This window comes from Pseudophryne corroboree, chromosome 2 (assembly GCF_028390025.1).
Source record: "Pseudophryne corroboree isolate aPseCor3 chromosome 2, aPseCor3.hap2, whole genome shotgun sequence".
NCBI lineage: Eukaryota > Metazoa > Chordata > Amphibia > Anura > Myobatrachidae > Pseudophryne > Pseudophryne corroboree.
In genome coordinates this window covers 998,361,567-998,382,833 of record NC_086445.1, presented here as the reverse complement: position 1 = coordinate 998,382,833, position 21,267 = coordinate 998,361,567, and the positions used below count along the sequence as shown (strand labels likewise).

At 44.5% G+C, this 21,267-nt stretch overlaps 1 protein-coding gene across 2 annotated transcripts in view; it reads left to right on the top strand.

Moving 5' to 3' along the window:
* The window catches only part of RUNX1 (RUNX family transcription factor 1), a 100,474-nt gene extending 79,443 nt beyond the window's left edge, over positions 1-21,031 (top strand). For both annotated transcript variants that reach the window (XM_063956527.1, XM_063956526.1), the window contains 2 exons: positions 16,027-16,188; positions 19,642-21,031. In XM_063956527.1, the coding sequence (XP_063812597.1) occupies positions 16,027-16,188; positions 19,642-20,135 (656 nt within the window). In that variant the 3' untranslated portion in view covers positions 20,136-21,031. The remainder of the gene's footprint in view (positions 1-16,026; positions 16,189-19,641) is intronic.
* Positions 21,032-21,267: the final 236 nt, after the last annotated feature.

Here is a 21,267-nt window from a genome sequence, read left to right as displayed (position 1 = left end):
CATACAGGCAAATTAATTTAGGGTGTTTCAGCTATATTTTGGGTGATCCGTTAAATGACAAGACCCAATAAATAATGTGGGTGGCTGCATTGCAGTGAGATCAGAAGAATGATGCTTAGTGACAGCCCAATGCATGCAGCCTGCATCTCACTGCACTGCACCCGCGCAGCGAGCCGCTTTTATAAGTGCCAAGATTTAAACGGCCGACCTGATAACTCGCAGGCTGAATATCTGCAGCTGGGCCTCTGCATTAAGGGTGTAAAGTCCTGAATTCCCCCCTTAGATGATTACAGAATACAGTTTGGGCCTCCTGTCAATTGGGATAAATGAATCTGTAGGATAAAATACACGGAGGGCAACCACAATCAAATCGATATCCCTCAGATGCTGCTACTAGTTATATTTAAAAGACTGGTACAGTGGGTCCCTGTTGTTGATGAAGCGAGTGATAGAGTGCACTGTTTATTGCGCAATGTGGATACCCTAAAATATGGTAAAATGGTAACCGTACTGCCTAGGAGCTGCCGTACTAAGCACATCGCTTCCATTTGTACATACAGAAGTGCGCCATTTAGCGGCAACGCAGACGATCGCATAAATAAAACAAGTTGCGTCTCTGTGTTCTTGTTCTGCGCTTACATCAATAGTCGAAGGAAATCATCCTTAGTAAATATTCACAATTCGCTAGATGAAGTAAACAGCTATGAAAAAAAAAATGTCTGGACAAGATAAGACAGCGTTTAAATCTGCCTGAACTGGCTGCTCCACCCAGACTGAAGAAGGTTTTCCAATAACCCAAACAGGAGAGGTCTGATGTGCTCAGACGTCTGCAGGCTTCTGCCCAAGTCCCTGACGGTTGGCTGGTACATCCTTGTCTGATTTATGTTGTGTGTATGTGTGTTTGTGTGTCTGTGTGTGTGCGCTAAGCCTTAAATTGTTGAGTCTCTGGCTGGCTGCGGTGGTATTACTGGATGGTTGTTGCATGTTTTCAGCTTGAAGAGCTGGCTCAGATACCCGGTGTCTTGGCCTGGAATCTGTTCCAATCTCACACCTGTCTCAGACAATGAAACTCTTGTTAGGAGTCTCTCCAGTTTATGGCAGCCCGCGCTGATTTTTTCACAAGTGAGGATTAGGGCAAAATACTAACATTTAAAAGATCTATTCCCTCAGCACCATGATTTCCGTTTACTTTATATACTCGCCCCAGAACTTTGCGGCCATCACACTGCAGTAAACACATATACCCCCCCCCCACCGCATGCACACGTGTGGCGGACAGAAGGCTCCCAGTTTTTTGCTAGTTTAAGTGTCTTCTTTCTTTGTCTTCTTCATTATTTGTTTATAGTTAGTTTTAATATAATCGATAAATAGAACCTATAAAGAAGAGTGACGTAACCTGGGATTTCACTCTAAGGGGCCTATTTATCAAGCCCCCTTGTACTTAAAGTCATGCAAAAGGGATTTAGGTATTGGGGCTGTTTAAAGAGAGCCTAAAGCAGTGATCTCCAACCCGTAGCTCGCGAGCTACCGGTTGCTCACCGTAGTATTTTCGGTAGATCACAGAGCGCACGGGTTTGGGAAGTCACTGGCACTCCTCCCTTCATTTTTAATATTGTGCCGTCCATCAGCCAATCAGAGCTCGTAGACCGGCAGTGGCGGCACCTGATTGGCTGCCGGGTCAAGAGTTTTGATTGGCTCACTTACCGGCACCATATTTTAAATGCCCGCCGCCGCCGGAGATTCTGTCACCCTCACCGCACCGCTCTCCGGACTACACACTCCTCCTCTTCCGTCAGCAAGGGTTAGCACTGTGTGGGGCATCGGACACTGCGGGGGGAGGGCATTTTAAATGGCACTGCGGGAGGGGAATTGTATGTGGCACTGGTGGGGGCATTATTTGTGTATCTGGCACTGCTGAAGGGCATTATTTGTGTATCTGGCACTACGCTGGGGGGGGGGTATTACTTGTAGTTGTGAGGCCACACCCACTTTTGTGAGGCCACACCCACTTCCGCAGGAACATATATGCGCATTGGGGAGAGGGGGTAGCTCCTTCAGTGGTTTTATTTTCCGAAAGTAGCTCACACCCCAATTAAGGTTAGAGACCACTGGCCTAAAGCATGAGACACTAGAGAGTTGTCAGCTACAGTATGCACCGGCTCGGGCTACAACTAGCATTCCTTACTGCGCCAATTAGAGATGATAATTATAGGGCTCTATTACGTTGTTTTAATAAATAGACCCTTTAGGGGCCTATTTATCACTAATCACAATGCAATTTGTGCATGATATTAGGATGTGATTGCAATATGTGATTGTATCGGGCCAATGTATTATAGAGCGCCCACAAAGGAGCCTGTCCCTGCGATGTGCTCAGTGTGGAGACGGGACTACTGTGGATGCACGGTCCCGCTGGTACACATGTACAGCAGCCATTTCAGGAGTTACCCCCTGCTGGCTGGCATTGTGATGTGTAGCTTATAGGCCACAGCGGGCTACCGCCATCTTCAGATGGCATTAGCTGCGAGGGGCCAATCTCCAGAATGCTAGGTATTCCAGAAATTGGTAAGTCTAGTAGCATCGCATCCATCATAGAAACCTATGGAGTTGCTGCTGCTTGGTGGGAATGGAGGGATCGCAGCAGCTACCGGAGGTTTCTGCTGCGGTCCCTCCTACATACATTTATCTGATACTAAATATTTGCAGCTAACCCCGGACATGGGCGTTTTCCGACAACAAGCCGCAAATATATTTTTGATAAAAGGGATGATGTATCAAACCTTGGAATGGGATATAGTGGAGAGATAAATTACCAGCCAATCAGCTCTTAACTGCCATGTTACAGGCTGTGTTTCAAAAGTGACAGGAGCTGATTGGTTTGTACTTTGGGGGTAATTCAGAGTTGATCGCAGCAGCAAATTTGTTAGCAGTTGGGCAAAAACATGCTGCAGGGGGGGGGGGCAGATGTAACATGTGCAGAGAGAGTTAGATTTGGGTGGGTTATATTGTTTCTGTGCAGGGTAAATACTGGCTGCTTTATTTTTACACTGCAGTTTAGATTTCAGTTTGATCACACCCCACCCAAATCTAACTCTCTCTGCACATGTTATATCCCCCCCCCCTGCAGTGCACATGGGGGGCAATTCCAAGTTGATCGCAGCAGGATTTTTGATAGCAGTTGGGCAAAACCATGTGCACTGCAGGGGAGGCAGATATAACATGTGCAGAAAGAGTTAGATTTGGGTGGGTTATTTTATTTCTGTGCAGAGTAAATACTGGCTGCTTTATTTTTACACTGCAAATTAGATTGCAGATTGAACACACCCCACCCAAATCTAACTCTCTCTGCACATGTTATATCTGCCCCAACTGCAGTGCACATGGTTTTGCCCAATTGCTAACAAAAATCCTGCTGCGATCAACTCTGAATTACCCCCTTTATCTCTCATCAAGGTTTGGTACGTTTTTCCCAGGCCTTCTAAAGAGAACAAAATAGAGGTGTAACCCATAGCAACCGATCAGCTTATCATTTATCTAGCACAGTCTATAAAATGTTGAGAGCTGATAGGTTGCTATGGGAAACCTCCACTCCTCCTGAGTGAGTTTATTCGCATCAGCGTGGTACAGGCTTGGGGCGATTTGCCCTTTGAGTAGATCTGCAGTGCACGCAGAATTGATTATCGATAGGGCCTCTGGGCTGTGGTGATCCTATCAGCTACAACAGACTTACTGAGTGGCAGGCTCAGATTTATCAAGCCTTGGAGAGTGATAAATTGCCCGGTGATAAAGTACCAGCCAATCAGCTCATAATTGCCATGTTACAGACTGTGTTTGAAAAATGACAACTAGGAGCTGATTGTTTGGTATTTTATCACCGTGCAATTTATCACTCTCCAAGGATTGATAACTTGGCCCTCAGTTACTTCATTCCCATCTCATGCAGCCCTGACTGTTATACCAGTAAGATGAATGAGGTTGGGCCTATCCCAATAGGTGTGGGATCCTGAACGCAGTGTACCGGGAGGAAGAGATATTCCAGAATGGGTGAAATTCTTTCATTTCACCTACTGCCAAACTCTTACTTTGCCTGTAAATTGTCCGTCATATCTAGGTACTGACTCCGGCCTGTTCAGCCCGCCATAGTACCAGGTGCCAGTTACATACTGTACTGCAATGTTTAGATTAGATCGGACGCAGAAGGGCTTTGCGTTTGGCAAATAGATATATATATATATATTGTCGTAAAGTTTTGGGCTCAGTTCCCTTTTGTTTGTTGTATTAGATTGCAAGCTCTGTGGGACTAGAGATGAGCGCCTGAAATTTTTCGGGTTTTGTGTTTTGGTTTTGGGTTCGGTTCCGCGGCCGTGTTTTGGGTTCGAACGCGTTTTGGCAAAACCTCACCGAATTATTTTTGTCGGATTCGGGTGTGTTTTGGATTCGGGTGTTTTTTTCCAAAAACACTAAAAAACAGCTTAAATCATAGAATTTGGGGGTCATTTTGATCCCAAAGTATTATTAACCTCAAAAACCATAATTTACACTCATTTTCAGTCTATTCTGAATACCTCACACCTCACAATATTATTTTTAGTCCTAAAATTTGCACCGAGGTCGCTGTGTGAGTAAGATAAGCGACCCTAGTGGCCGACACAAACACCGGGCCCATCTAGGAGTGGCACTGCAGTGTCACGCAGGATGTCCCTTCCAAAAAACCCTCCCCAAACAGCACATGACGCAAAGAAAAAAAGAGGCGCAATGAGGTAGCTGTGTGAGTAAGATTAGCGACCCTAGTGGCCGACACAAACACCGGGCCCATCTAGGAGTGGCATTTTTGTTCTCCATATTTTAATAGGCACAACTAAAAGGCACCTCAGGTAAACAATGGAGATGGATGGATTGGATACTAGTATACAATTATGGACGGGCTGCCGAGTGCCGACACAGAGGTAGCCACAGCCGTGAACTACCGCACTGTACTGTGTCTGCTGCTAATATATAGACTGGTTGATAAAGAGATAGTATACTCGTAACTAGTATGTATGTATAAAGAAAGAAAAAAAAACCACGGTTAGGTGGTATATACAATTATGGACGGGCTGCCGAGTGCCGACACAGAGGTAGCCACAGCCGTGAACTACCGCACTGTACTGTGTCTGCTGCTAATATATAGACTGGTTGATAAAGAGATAGTATACTCGTAACTAGTATGTATGTATAAAGAAAGAAAAAAAAACCACGGTTAGGTCACTGGTATATACAATTATGGACGGGCTGCCGAGTGCCGACACAGAGGTAGCCACAGCCGTGAACTACCGCACTGTACTGTGTCTGCTGCTAATATATAGACTGGTTGATAAAGAGATAGTATACTCGTAACTAGTATGTATGTATAAAGAAAGAAAAAAAAACCACGGTTAGGTCACTGGTATATACAATTATGGACGGGCTGCCGAGTGCCGACACAGAGGTAGCCACAGCCGTGAACTACCGCACTGTACTGTGTCTGCTGCTAATATATAGACTGGTTGATAAAGAGATAGTATACTCGTAACTAGTATGTATGTATAAAGAAAGAAAAAAAAACCACGGTTAGGTGGTATATACAATTATGGACGGGCTGCCGAGTGCCGACACAGAGGTAGCCACAGCCGTGAACTACCGCACTGTACTGTGTCTGCTGCTAATATATAGACTGGTTGATAAAGAGATAGTATACTCGTAACTAGTATGTATGTATAAAGAAAGAAAAAAAAACCACGGTTAGGTCACTGGTATATACAATTATGGACGGGCTGCCGAGTGCCGACACAGAGGTAGCCACAGCCGTGAACTACCGCACTGTACACTGGTTGATAAAGAGATAGTAGTATACTCGTAACAACTAGTATGACTGACTATGACGGTATAAAGAATGAAAAAAAAACCACGGTTAGGTGGTATATATTATAATACAATTATGGATGGACGGACTGCCTGCCGAGTGCCGACACAGAGGTAGCCACAGCCGTGAACTACCGCACTGTACACTGGTTGATAAAGAGATAGTAGTATACTCGTAACAACTAGTATGACTGACTATGACGGTATAAAGAATGAAAAAAAAACCACGGTTAGGTGGTATATATTATAATACAATTATGGATGGACGGACTGCCTGCCGACTGCCGACACAGAGGTAGCCACAGCCGTGAACTACCGCACTGTACACTGGTTGATAAAGAGATAGTAGTATACTCGTAACAACTAGTATGACACTATGACGGTATAAAGAATGAAAAAAAAACCACGGTTAGGTGGTATATATTATAATACAATTATGGATGGACGGACTGCCTGCCGACTGCCGACACAGAGGTAGCCACAGCCGTGAACTACCGCACTGTACACTGGTTGATAAAGAGATAGTAGTATACTCGTAACAACTAGTATGACACTATGACGGTATAAAGAATGAAAAAAAAACCACGGTTAGGTGGTATATATTATAATAATACAATTATGGATGGACGGACTGCCTGCCGACTGCCGACACAGAGGTAGCCACAGCCGTGAACTACCGCACTGTACACTGGTTGATAAAGAGATAGTAGTATACTCGTAACAACTAGTATGACTATGACGACGGTATAAAGAAAGAAAAAAAAATACCACGGTTAGGTGGTATATAATTATACAATTATGGATGGACGGACTGCCTGCCGAGTGCCGACTGCCGACACAGAGGTAGCCACAGCCGTGAACTACCGCACTGTACTGTGTCTGCTGCTAATATAGACTGGTTGATAAAGAGATAGTATACAACAATATACTACTATACTGGTGGTCAGGCACTGGTCACCACTAGTCACACTGGCAGTGGCACTCCTGCAGCAAAAGTGTGCACTGTTTAATTTTAAATTAATATAATATTATGTACTCCTGGCTCCTGCTATAACAACCTGCAGTGCTCCCCAGTCTCCCCCACAATTATTATAAGCTTTTATACATTGATGTGCAGCACACTGGGCTGAGCTGAGTGCACACAGACTGAGTCACACTGTGTGACTGCTGTGTATCGTTTTTTTCAGGCAGAGAACGGATATAGCAGAGAACGGATATATTAAATAAAAGTTAACTTAACAACAACTGCACTGGTCACTGTGGTAAACTCTGTCTGCACAATCTCTCTCTCTCTCTCTCTCTTCTAATCTATTCTAATGGAGAGGACGCCAGCCACGTCCTCTCCCTATCAATCTCAATGCACGTGTGAAAATGGCGGCGACGCGCGGCTCCTTATATAGAATCCGAGTCTCGCGAGAATCCGACAGCGTCATGATGACGTTCGGGCGCGCTCGGGTTAACCGAGCAAGGCGGGAAGATCCGAGTCGCTCGGACCCGTGAAAAAAAAAGTGAAGTTCGTGCGGGTTCGGATTCAAAGAAACCGAACCCGCTCATCTCTATGTGGGACACCCTTATGTTTCTTGAGCTCCTATTATTATCGCCCTGTAATGTAACCGCACCTGACAAGCTGCGTGCAGCGCCGCAGTGATTATGGTAGCAGAGGATGTGAGCAGATACTGGGGGCCGTGGGACAAGGACGTGCGAGCGCCCATTCACACGAAAGCCGGAAACAGAAAGAAGAAGAGAGACTCTAACAGAACATCTTTTGTAATGCAGAGAAAAAGGAAGTAGATATATTTATGTCCTGACCAACACAAGAGCGTGTCTGTGGGCAGCCAGGGGAGAGATTATTAGGAGTCAAATGTATTCAGCATTAATAACACAACAAGGTAAAGACGGTATATTTACTAAGGTGCGGGTTAATAGAAGTGAAGATGTTGCCAATAGTAACCAATCAGATTCTACCTATTATCTTCTAGAAGGTGCTGGATACATGATAAGTATAATCTGATTGGTTGCTATGGGCAATTTATCTACTTCTATAAACCCGCACTTTAGTAAATATACCCCTAGGAGTGCAGTTATCAGGACTGCTATAATGTAGACTGATACTCGTTATTCTGCTGTGACAGGAGGGCAGATGTACTAAGGCTTGGAGAATGATAACGTGGGGAGAGATAAAGTACCAGCCAGCTCCTAGCGGTCATTTTTCAAACACAGCTTGTGACATGGCAGTCAGGAGCTACTTTATCTCTCTCCAAGGCTTGGTACTTATGCCCCAGGGAGATAGGGTTCCAGTTTCTGGTTTAAACTTTCCCAATGCTGTCCTAATAATACATCTTCCTGTAACCATCTTGTGTGGAGATTGTGTCCCTTAATAAGAACCTTACCAAGTAACCTGCGCAATTTCAATTTAAGCAATGCTTTATAAACCAAACCACTACAAGTCACAGCATGTCCTGGCTATAAGTTTAAGGTGGACATTGATAGTACAGGCGAGCAAGTCTTGCTGGGACATCAAGTTCTGCAACAACAAAAAAAGCGACAATTTGTCAGCAGTTCATTGTGCTGTTACCAGCAGCAGCCAATCAGATTAGCTGTTATGAAACAGTCTTGCAAAGCAACGGTCAGCAATAATCTCTGATTGGCTACTGAGAGAATGAGTATTTAAGCACAATTTTGCACCATGTCTTTATGTGGAAACTGATGTTGGACACGCTGGGACCTTTAGTTCCACAGTAGTTGATGCCGGGCAAGTTGCCTACCCCTCTTTAAAGGGTTAGTAATTATAAACAAATGAACATCAGTTGAAAAGCTGAGTTTATATAAGATGGGGGCAAGTGGTTGGGGCATTTATGAAAGTGGGTGCTGTAACTCTTAGCAACCAATCACAGTCTGAGTATTTGGAGCAGGATAGACCAGCCTCTTCTGGTGCACAGTTCCCTCAGCACTTTATAAATACCCCTGATGCGTTTATGCCCTGCGACCGCCCAGCTGAGCTACACGCCCTTGACAGCAGCCCCTGCCACACCCCACGCTGCCATCATCCACATCACCGTCTGCGATAACGGTGCATTTATCCTGTGCGAGAATCCCTGGGGGGTCCCAGCCACATGTCCCCAGCTCCCCCCCTCAGCACAAGGTGTAAAGTGACAGGTTGCTTCCCTTTCATGTGTCTACACAGCGACGTACAACATATATCAATACCACATTCAAAGCCAGTTAAAACAATATCGCTTTTCTTTATCCACATGAAGGAGACCTGGCTTCACCTTGTTAATCAAAGCTGTGCCCCGGGGGGAGGATTCACACTGTTGTGCCGGTATCGTTTTCCCCACAAGGTGACCTCATCCGTGCAAGTCTGAAGGTTGCACATAATACGTATCTTACTTTCTCTAAGTCGGTAAAATGAACCAGCTCATCCTTAGATCATCACAGTTCTCCGGCTTACCAGAAATCCCTTGTTCTCTCCCCGTCCTCCGTGCTGAATTGTTCAATAAGGCCGGATCGTCATCCTGCGCCGCCGCTGCTGCGTTTTGTTCCTCTGTGTTTTATTACTCTGCTGGTGTTGTCTCCTCAGCACCGAGGGATGAGCTCCTGAAGAAGGAGATAGAGAGCTGTGATCTTCAAAGACCCCCTCTAACAATGACAGGGACCTGTCGTACCAACCTGCCTGGCTAATCCGATGCCATCGACAATTAGTGCTCCGGCGTCTCCCAGAGAGTGGGGGAGGAATGGGCTGCTTACGTCCAGGCCTTTGTGGGCCTTCCCATAATCCCTCAGTACAGTGGCTCATTTTAGTGGACGTCAAATATTCTAGATCCTTTTAGCTTTTTTTTGTTGTTGAGGATCCTGCAGTAGGGCCCGCTCCCTGAGAAGTAGGGACCAGTCGTATATTAGCTGTCATCATGTGACTTATCTGTGGTAGCTGTTCTCCGGCTGACTGTGTTATCTAAAACAACATATATGGAGCACAAAAGGAAATGACAGCCCCACCCCCCTTGTTTTAAATTTTTTTAGACAGGGGACAGTGCAGCTATAAAGGGGACAGTGCAGCTATAAAGGGGACAGTGCAGCTATAAAGGGGACTGCGCAGCTATAAAAGGGACAGTGCAGCTATAAAGGGGACAGTGCAGCTATTAAGGGGCAGTGCAGTGCAGTTTTATTCCAGGCACAGTAGGAATTGCCTTCCTGAAAACGAAATAAGTTATTGCTCCTGCAAATCCCATCTTGCAACTTTTACTAATCATAGTACTGTCTTAAAATGCCACCATTCTTTGCTTTTCATCCATGTCTGTATATCATCAGGCAGAGTTCTTTATTTTATGTGCCCATGGTTGCAACTCTGTTCTGTTTTGTTTTTTTGCATCAATAGAGCAGGTTTGAGTTATATCCTTGGCCAAGCGTATGATAAAGACATGAATGAAAAGCACAGACAAAACTTATGGATAAAATAGCTATAGCATTAAAGAGGCAAGAGTTCAGCAGAAGCAGTTGGATTTCTAACGGTGCTTTCCAGCAATCTCGATCACTGCGTACAGGATCGCAGCTGCAACGGCATTTGTGTACGTCTGTACCAGGCCCTGAGATCTCTGACTTTTGCAGTGAAAGTTAATTAAGACATCATGAGGCAGTTAAATCATCAGTTATTAAATAATAGGCGCAGCAAGAAGATGGTAATGTGTACTTCACGTGCCAGGTGAATCATGTACTTTACCTGAGTATTACTCCATTACATTTCTATCTAAACAACTGACAGTGTACATTCCTCTGGCACAATGGTGGCAGACGGTCTGAGACGGTCTCATTGTTCTACTGGGGTGCAATGAATTATCATGGATACTAGCTGACCATACAAAGTGTCTGCTGGTACTAAGCCTTGGAGAGAGAGATAAAGTACCAAACAATCAGCTCCTGTCATTTTTCAAACACATCCTGTAACATGGCAGTTAGGAGCTGGTTGGCTGGTACTTTATCTCCGTCCACCTTATCTCTTTCTAATGCTTAGTAGAGTACATAGTGGGTAATTCTGAGTTGATCGCAGCAGAAAGTTTGTTAGCAATTGGGCAAAACCATGTGCACTGCAGGGGGGGCAGATAAATGACATTTGCAGAGGAGAGTTAGATTTAGGTGGGTTATTTTGTTTCTGTGCAGGGTAAATACTGGCTGCTTTATTTTTGGTTCCGGTATGAATGGTCGACCATGTTATGGTCGACAGTCATTAGGTCGACCACTATTGGTCGACATTGACATGGTCGACATGGACACATGGTCGACACATGAAAGGTCGACATATGAAAAGGTCGACATGAGGTTTTTTTTAAAAAACTTTTTTTGGTGTCGTTTTTTGCGTAAAGTGACTGGGAACCCCAATTAGTGCACCGCATCCTCTCGCATGGCTCGCTTCGCTCGCCATGCTTCGGGCATGGTGCCTTCGCTCCGCTACCGCTTCGCTCGGCACACTTTACCGTTCCAATCGTAGTCCATGTGGATCGTAAAGTATGGAAAAGTTCCCCAAAAGAAAAAAAAGTTAAAAAACTCATGTCGACCCTTTCATGTGTCGACCATTTTCATGTGTCGACCATGTGTCCACGTCGACCATGTCAATGTCGACCAATAGTGGTCGACCTAATGACTGTCGACCATAACATGGTCGACCATGTGAACGGATACCTTTATTTTTACACTGCAATTTAGATTTCAGTTTGAATACACCCCACCCAAATCTAACTCTCTCTGCACATGTTATATCTGCCTCCCCTGCAGTGCACACGGTTTCGCCCAACTGCTAACAAAATTGCTGCTGCGATCAACTCAGAATTAGGCCCATAGCTGATGCAGCATATCATACATTGTATTTTTGGTTTTTGCCTCAGGTGGTGGGATCAGGATTGGAAGTATTCTATAATCTGAAATACTCTGCACGCTGTGGGGTCTCGCAGAGCAGGCTGAATACTTCTGAGGCACAATCCTTATCAGAATGGGCGTGACAGGAAATGCCATTTTGTCCCATCGGCCTAGCTGTGTGCCTAGTGCTCTCATCTTCCTGACTGATATGCGATGTTCCCATACAGAGCTCTTAGTCAGCCCTCTGTCACCGAGTGTCTGTGGAGCAGATCTTCCACCAGACAGGCTGGCTCGGGTTACCTCAGTGAAGCTGCGAAAAACCATTTGATCACTTTTGCCGTGAAATAACCGAGGAAAGTACATTGGGCAGAACTGTATACATATTTGCTCTGCCGGCGTATTGACTGCTCTGAGCAGTGGTGCGTGCAGAATCACAGAGCGTGGTCACAACGTGGGATCACGGCGCCCTTTCTCTGCACCTCGTTCCTCTCACTGTATGCCCTGTCTGCACCATTCCTCATGGCAGTGATAGCCTGCCCCTGTCTGGCCTGAGGCAGTCGGGTGGTTCACGCTGAAACAGATTGCAGGCCAAAATACGCACATTTTCCAGAACTGTAATATTCATTCAGTACAAAGTGACTGAGGAACCTACAATTCAGTCCCAGAATTCTGGACTCATTTGCAAAGGATGGGGGTTTGGTGAAGGGGGGGCACTGACCGTCTATCTGTCTCCCCGCTTTGTATGCTGGGTACTGTGGCCCTCATTCCGAGTTGTTCGCTCGCAAGCTGCTTTTAGCAGCATTGCACACGCTAAGCCGCCGCCTACTGGGAGTGAATCTTAGCTTCTTAAAATTGCGAACGAAAGATTCGCAATATTGCGATAAGACATCTCTGTGCAGTTTCTGAGTAGCTCGACACTTACTCGGCATCTGCGATCAGTTCAGTGCTTGTCGTTCCTGGTTTGACATCACAAACACACCCAGCGTTCGCCCAGACACTCCTCCGTTTCTCCAGCCACTCCCGCGTTTTTCCCAGAAACTGTAGCGTTTTTTCCCACACGCCCCTAAAACGGCCTGTTTCCGCCCAGAAACACCCACTTCCTTTCAATCACATTACGATCACCAGAACGATGAAAAAACCGTGAGTAATATTCCTAACTGCATAGCAAATTTACTTGGCGCAGTCGCAGTGCGAACATTGCGCATGCGCATTAAGCGGAAAATCGCTGCGATGCGAAGAAAATTACAGAGCGAACAACTCGGAATGACCACCTGTGTTTTTACTTCATTGCTTGGTGACCCTGGGTGCAGTCATTGGCGAACCTATCACCCCCATAGGCTCTGCACCCCCTGAAATAGTGGCCATATCGCCACAGCTATCAATAATAGCATGGTTATAAACGGCTTACAATATATTAGATTAAGGTTTGTGGGAGCCCCTGTCGATTAAATTGTCAATATGAGATGTTGGCCCTGTTAATAAAAAGTATAATGTGTAAATACTCCCAGCGCCACAAATATGTTAAACACACTGTAGTGCCCCCAGTTCACATTATGCCACATAGAAACCCCAGTCCGTACCATGAACCTGTGACCCCATCCCCCCGCAAGTGATGTAACTATGTGTAGGGGCCCCTTGGCGACCTCCCCGTACGCCATATTGTTAGTCCGGCACCGTAAAGATAAATAGATCTATTTTATACCACAGAGTATTGGTGTAGATGGGAAACCATCAACCCCACAGTTTATAGTATATATTACGGGATGCGGTTATCCAGTCACCATATCGACGCCAGAATCCCGGGCGGGGAAAAGCCTGACAGTCGGCATGCCGACTAACAGGGTCTATTCCCACTCCTGGGAGTCCACGACACCCATAGAGTGGGAATAGAACCTGTGGCTAGAGCGTAGTGAGCCACCGAGCCCGCTGCGTGGCAAGCGCAGCGAGCCTGCAAGGGGTTTCGTTGCGCTCGCCCCTCCCACCCGACCGGAGACGGTATGGTGAAACGGCGGTCTCACAATACCAAGCCTAGAAACAAGTATATGGGCTAGATGCATCATCGCTTGGAAAGTGATAAAATGGAGAGTGAAAAAGTACCAGCCAATCAGCTCCTAACTACCATGTCACATGCTGTGTTTGAAAAATGGTAGTTAGGAGCTGATTGGCTGGAACTTTTTCACTCTCCATTTTATCACTTTCCAAGCGATGATGCATCTGGCCCTATGCCTAGAAACAATGCTTTTTAATACAACACACAGACAGACATTTGATCCCCTGTCCTCCCAGTGTTATAGCCTGTCTTTTGGAAACATAATTATTATTATATTTGCATTCATCGTTCGCAGTTTCCTCAATGATCTTGCAACAAAATGGTGCTGCCCATCGGCCTATATAACGTACACAAAGCTTTATCGGTCGTTTGACTTTTGTGTATGCTTTTGTATTGTGTCGTGGCAGCCCCAGCAAGACGCACAGCTGGAGTCGGTGACACAGACGACGAGCTGCGCGTTTAATGACACGGCAGCTGCGAAAGGAGCCGTCATTTTGTGCGCCTGCTCAGCCGGGGGCTGTGACAGCAGTTTGCTTACACAGCGGGAAAGGTGGCTTAGGTTACATTGCAGCAGATTATGTCCAATCCTGTTGGGACACCAGAGACATTGTGTATCATTATTCAGGGGCTACTGCGACATCTAGAGAGCTGCCCTTGTGTGTGAGCACACTGTAGCGCAATGGCGGGGGTTCTGCTATATTACCAGAGCTAGGCTACACATGCATCCAAACTCTGGGGCAGATTTATTAAGTCTGGTGAAGTGATAAAGTTGACGGTGATAACTCACCAGTCAATCAACACCTAACTGCCATGTTACAGGCTGGGTTTGAAAAATGACAGTTAGGAGCTGATTGGCTGGTGCGTTATCACCTTCCACTTTATCACTTCACGAGGCTTAATAAATCTGCCCCTCTATTCCCACCTTGTAATAAGGTGTCATCAGGACTTATTCCTCCTTATTACACATCTGGACACAACTCCTAAATATTTACTAGTCCCAGGTCTGAACTTTTCACACCCTTCGTCTAATGAATAGCTGTTACAGAATCAATTAATTCATTAATTAAATATTATTATTATTTAAAAAAACGAAATGTAGACAATGCTAATTAATATATCTCCATTTCCGCTAGACTCTGATGCCTCCTGTTTCTTCTCTGTACTCTCAATTCCACCTCAGAGTTTACAGTATGTTTCATATCCTCAAATCACACGGCGCTGCCTGTACCTGAAACCACTAATTCCTCTAATGCCACATCTATACATACAACGTCTTCACTTCCTTTATCCGTTCTTTATGTACTCAAAGAACAGGCCCCATCCAGTATTAGTAGTACTACAGTCGGTTGGAAAATGAATTTCATGACCATTTAGGTAACATTACACTGAGGGCAACACAGAGCATTACCTCATGTAATGGATGTGTATCCTGTAGCATGGCCAAGATGGCCACCTATCTTCGTGGGTAGGTTGAATAATCCTTGACACTGATGACTCAAAATGGCTGCCACTGTAATGTGTTCATGATGTCTGTCAAACGCATGTTGGAGAAAAGTTCTGTTTAATAAAATTATTATTATTATTATTACTTCTTGTTAGAGTAGTGTTCCTGTTAACATCATTTTTTATTTTTTCATTAAATTACGCCATCAGCCCTAATGAGGGAAAGCCATTTAAATTTCAATATACTGTAGTGATCTCCATACTATAACCATTTGTACAACTGGTCTGGGCTTTAACTAGATGGGCTGGAAAGTTTGTTATCCCAGCTGTTTAAAATAAAGAAATAAATCAGTGGAGCGATGAAGAATGGACAAAACTTGAAAGCAGCGGGGATTTTCAAATCATTGTACGTTGTGATTCTGGGATTTGTACTTTGTGAGTAATGGCCTTTAGGATTGTGTCCAAAGGTCAGTATTGCTATTCATAGCCTACCGAGAATGTCACTGCTTTGCATTGTGTGTGAGATCCTCCCCGTAAAAGCCTAGTGTTTCTCTTATGCAATGATTTGTGTCCTAAGCATCCAGGTGGGGTTTTCACTGTAATCATTTAATCCATTTACAACCTTATGCTACCACCTAGTGGCCGACTAGCAAACTGCAGGAAGTCAGATTAACCCTGATATGTCTGTTATACTATACCAGTTGTACTAATGGGGGAAGTGAGTGTGGCTACTGTGGAGCATAATCATTATCATCCAGCCATGTTACATATCATAATCTTTGACTTTCTTTTTTTCATTTTTGTAGACACAAGACAAGTTCAGACATCTCCTTCTTGGTCATATGACCAGTCGTATCCATACCTTGGGTCCATCGCTGCCCCGTCTGTGCACCCAGCCACTCCCATCTCACCTGGCCGCGCCAACGGTATGACGTCTCTCAGTGCCGAGCTCTCCAGTCGCTTATCAGGTACGAATGAATGAGCAGAATGCCCAAAATGGTTGTTCATCAACTCAATATATCCAAGTCGGGAGTCCATTTTGTACCGAAATGTGACCATGTAGTAAAATAAAATATCACCTGTCTGTTAGTTCATACGGTAATAGCAACAGTCTGTATATTATTGTGTTATAGCAATGTATCACGCCTCGTTGTATGCCGGAATCAGCGCTGTATGTTGTTTCCCCTTCCCTCACCCCTGTGCAGTTTGGAAAGGACCAGATGAGGCGGGGGACATCACATGGCACCACTGCGAGAGCATCGCATAGTGATGTCACTGCATTGCGTTTGACGCTGGTTGGGCTTCTTCTCTCATATGTGTAACGCGTTTTACTTTATTGTCCTGTCTCAATATTGCGTATCCTACACTTAGGCCATATGTCTTAATTTCAGCTCCACTGGGGACAAATTTGGGCAAAACAGAAATTACCCAAATACAACACCGTAATAATGGCCGATACCGTAGTCGTTATGGGGCTACTTGCCCATTATAGCAGTGTTTGTGGCCCTAAAATCTAGTGGAAATTTATGGGCTCAATATCCAGCAGTTTGGTAAAGATGACCGCTATAGGCTCTCTACTTTACGACGTAAGGATCCAAGCAGCGTGCAAAACGATCTGCTCGCCAGTTCTACGCAGCGGAACTATAATGGGAGCATTGTTTGTAAAGCTTTGATATCGTAAGACTAGAATTCCCAAGAAATTCTGTGAGGTGTCTTCCCATCGAAGAGTATGAACTGAAAAAAACTCCCTCTCCAGACAGACGCCACACCTTGTCTGGGCCGGCACGTCTCACCTGGGGGCTTGTTTGTTTTCCTGCTCACAGAACGGTGTGCGGCTGCCAAAACATAGATAGACAAGACGCATTCATTTGTGTTATCTCCCTTATCATCCTTTTCTTACAAGTTTCAGAATACCTCTTGGAGTGGTGGAAGAATCACTTGATTACCTACGCTTCATGGTGTTAGTCCTGGTTTATAGATAGGCATACTGTAGGCACTTTTGGAACCATTGATCTTCCTGGCTTATTGACCAGCTATGTCTAGGGGAGGTGGTAATACTTTCGGAAACCACCTGCATGAAGGTTTTGATAGTAGAAGAGTAGGACCTTCTCTGTGGGTGAAGCTTTGGGAGAATCCTGGTATAAAGTGGCCTTAGGTATCCTAAAGACCAGATATTACCTGCAGAAACTCTTTTATCCAATCCAAGACCTCAGTGACAGCACGGAACCCTCCCATTTCTGCCTTTTGAGGTTCCTGAGACATTGAGAGTTAATTCTAAACTACGCTTGTTGCAGTTACGTAACCGAGCTAGACAGACAGAGATGAGAAGTAATTATTGTAGTCTTAATGACTTTGATTGTTTCTGTTGAATATTCTTTTTCCTCTGCATGAAAGAGGCTGCCGGGATGAGCCTATACTTGAGAATCGGTGTTACAGGATAAATGACAAGTGTCTTCTTAGAGATTATTTACAAGGTGTTACCGTTGGCTAAAATATTGCTATGTCCCAGACAGGCAGAGACACCGATTATATAAATCTGCATTTCCTCCCAATCTGCGTCATGTATGCCATAAAACCAGTTGTGAGCTTGACTTTGTGTGTCCTTCCGTTATTATGCATGACTGCAGAGTCGGCTGTCTGAATTATTTATTACCATTTATTTGTATAGTGCATACATATTCCGCAGCGCTGTACAGATAATTAGTAATTCACATCAGACCCCGCCCCAGGTGAACTTACGATCTATGTTTCCTACCACATGGATACATATACACAGGGTTATATATTTTTTTGTTAGAATCCTATTAAGTTATCTGTATGTTTTTTGGAGTGCCTAGAGTAAACCCACGCAAACCTGCAGAGAACATGTAAACTCCACACAGTGAGGCAGTAATGCCAGATCAGTTAATTTCACACCCTTTTCACCAAACTTCAGAAGCTCATTGCCATTATTATCAGCTTTTGCATTTAAACAATGTAAACCAAAGGCGAGTGCATGGGGGCCACGGGGGCCAGGATTCCTCCCCTTACATCGGACACACTGATTGAAATATAAATAAAACATGCACTGCCATCTCCAGCTACACAGGCACTGGAAATTGCTCCGCTTTGCGTGCAAGCGTGATTTGTAGGCTTCTCTACAGCAGCCTGTATATATCAAACTAGCTGTTCTGCCATCTGTGCAGAGTTTGTATGTTCTTCCTACATTTCCGTGGGTTTCTTCCAGGGTCTTTTTTCCCTCACTCCAGGGACACTGGTAGGTTAATTGAATGACAATATTAACTCTGGTGTGCGGTAGGGAATATGGATTTCAAGATCCCCTCTGGCTGAGACTGATGTGAATGATTAAGTGAATTCTCTGTAAGGTCCATTGTGAAATGCAGGCCCTACATAAATAGCTGTTAATAATAAATGTATGATATGTATACTGTATGTAGCATTTGGAGTATGTATGTAAAGTTTTAATCCTCAGTAAAAAAAAAATAAGAGCTTGGCCCCAAGGACGCACTTTGGGGCCACATTGCTATACTTGCAGCAGGCTGCTAATTCCTCCTCACCTCTGTATACGGCAGTTGAGTATATAAGACCTTGCACAAGATTTAGGGCAAACGTATGCTTAAAGCTAATTGGACAGCTGACATGGATCAGTGGCAGCTGTCCAATCAGGTTGTGGATACACCTGTACGCAGCTGTATGCATTCAAAGATAGAGAGAGAGTCTCTGAGGAGCTGCTGGGGAACCAGGTGTGATCTATTTATGAATATATGTTATAATATGGGAAAGCAGTAGCAATCTGCCGTCAGTATTTCTATGACATTGGGGCAGGATATCTATAACCAGGATGTTGTGCTAGTAAGTCTCTAAACGTTAGGGTGTCAAGGAATAACAAGCCATTAATTCAGAGGCACTGGCGTGTTCTCATTCTGGCAGACACTCTAGCCGCCTACTCTATGGTCTTGCGAGCCAGGAACCCTTATCACGCAGCACATTATAAGGATGTTTGTTATCGGATGCATAATGAGGGACTTTTTGTCTGGCACAAGAATACATGAATGGAAGATTTCATGTTTCCCCCCGCCCCCACATTCCCACATCATAAGCAGATTGTGCTCCAGAAAAGGTCATTCTGGTTCATAGCATGTTCATACTGATAGGAGGAAGAGTGAAATTGGGCTGTTAAGGGGAACCTATGACTGTCCATTCAATAACATCGCTCAAAGGCACAAATCAGCACTACAACCGTATCAACCAATCAGAAATCAGCTTCTTTCTGTCTGTCATAAAATTAGCAGATGACAGCAAATCCCTGATTGGTTCTCTTTGAGCAATGACAGTGAATAACCCAATAGCAAAAGTAAAATCATAGTGAACATATAAATCGTCCATGTTCTCTTTCTCATCATTTTTGTTTCTCTCTTCAGGTGCCTCAGACCTGACAGCCTTTAGCGACCCTCGAGTTGGCATTGATCGTCAGTTCTCCACCCTCCCATCAATTTCAGATCCACGTATGCACTATCCAGGGGCTTTTACTTACACCCCAACGCCAGTCACTTCAGGAATTGGAATCGGCATGTCAGCCATGACCACTGCAACAAGGTACCACACCTACTTACCGCCTCCATATCCAGGATCTTCTCAGGCTCAAGGAGGCCCCTTCCAGACCAGCTCCCCGTCATACCATCTGTATTACGGAACGTCGGCTGGGTCCTACCAGTTTTCCATGATGTCCGGAGGAGACCGGTCACCACCTCGCATCCTTCCTCCTTGCACTAATGCTTCTACAGGGTCCACTCTCCTAAACCCAAATCTTCCAAACCAAAACGACGTGGTAGAGACAGAAGGGAGCCACAGCAATTCACCAACCAACATGGGCACCACGCCAAGGTTGGAGGAGGCCGTATGGAGGCCATATTGAGTGGGGGGACTGACAGGTCAAGTCTTATGAAGTCTACACGTGAATACAGTATACAGACGCGCGCTGAAGGTTCCCAGCTAAGGACTACGGACTTGCCTGAGTTTATAAACTTCAGCAGTGACATTGTGCAGTTTTATTGTACAATTCCAATACAGAATTTGGAAGGAACACGGAAAAGTATCTCATGGTGGCATCCAAATATGTTCCTTTAGACTTGAGGAAAATAAGGAGATGTAAAGGGTTGACTGTTTTTATCCTCACCCTAAATTATTTGAACATTTCCACGGCATTCATGTGGGCGACTGAGTTATATATGAGTTGTGTACATTAGTGGTTACCCGGGGTAACACAAGCAGCCCCATCCTCGTTGCATACTTTGTATGCTACAAAACTTGTTTGTCCGGTTTTTATTTGCTCTTCAGCCTTTTTCATGCTTTATTTTGATTTTATATCTTACAGATATAATTGAATTTTTGTTTTTTACATAAACTTGTAATATTTCATGTTTTTTGGGTTTTTTAAAATATCAGGCGATGACTTGTAATTATTTGAATAATAACTCCCCTTTGGAGAAGTTCCTGTTTTATTTAAATATGTATAGTATTCAGGTTTTTTTTTTATTGTTTGTATTATCCCAGTTGTACAAGAATATTGTTTACATTTCCATTTTTATTTTGGAGAATTTATTTGTACTGAAATAGTTTTTTTTGTCGGCCCTCAAATGACTTGCCGAGCCAGATGATTACAGGTAGCCCAACGGATACAATGTTACAGCGGCTAATATATATGTTTTAGCCATTCATACTCATTCTCTGTTCTGTACAGTGATACCACTGGTGGTAATGCTAGTCACACACAAAATCCCCAGAATTCGTCATTCTTCCTCCTATGGAAAGTAGCCATTAATAACACACTTTATTTACCAACATAGTCAGTTTTATTTAAGTTTAAATCCGATACTTTTGGCTCATACGCTTGTGTTAAATTGAGATATGCGTTAATGCTGATGTGATTGGTAAGGGATCCGGGGGCAGATGTATTAACCTGGAGAAGGCATAAGGAAGTGATAAACCAGTGATATGTGCAAGGTGATAAATGCACCAGCCAATCAGCTCCTAACTGTTAATTTACA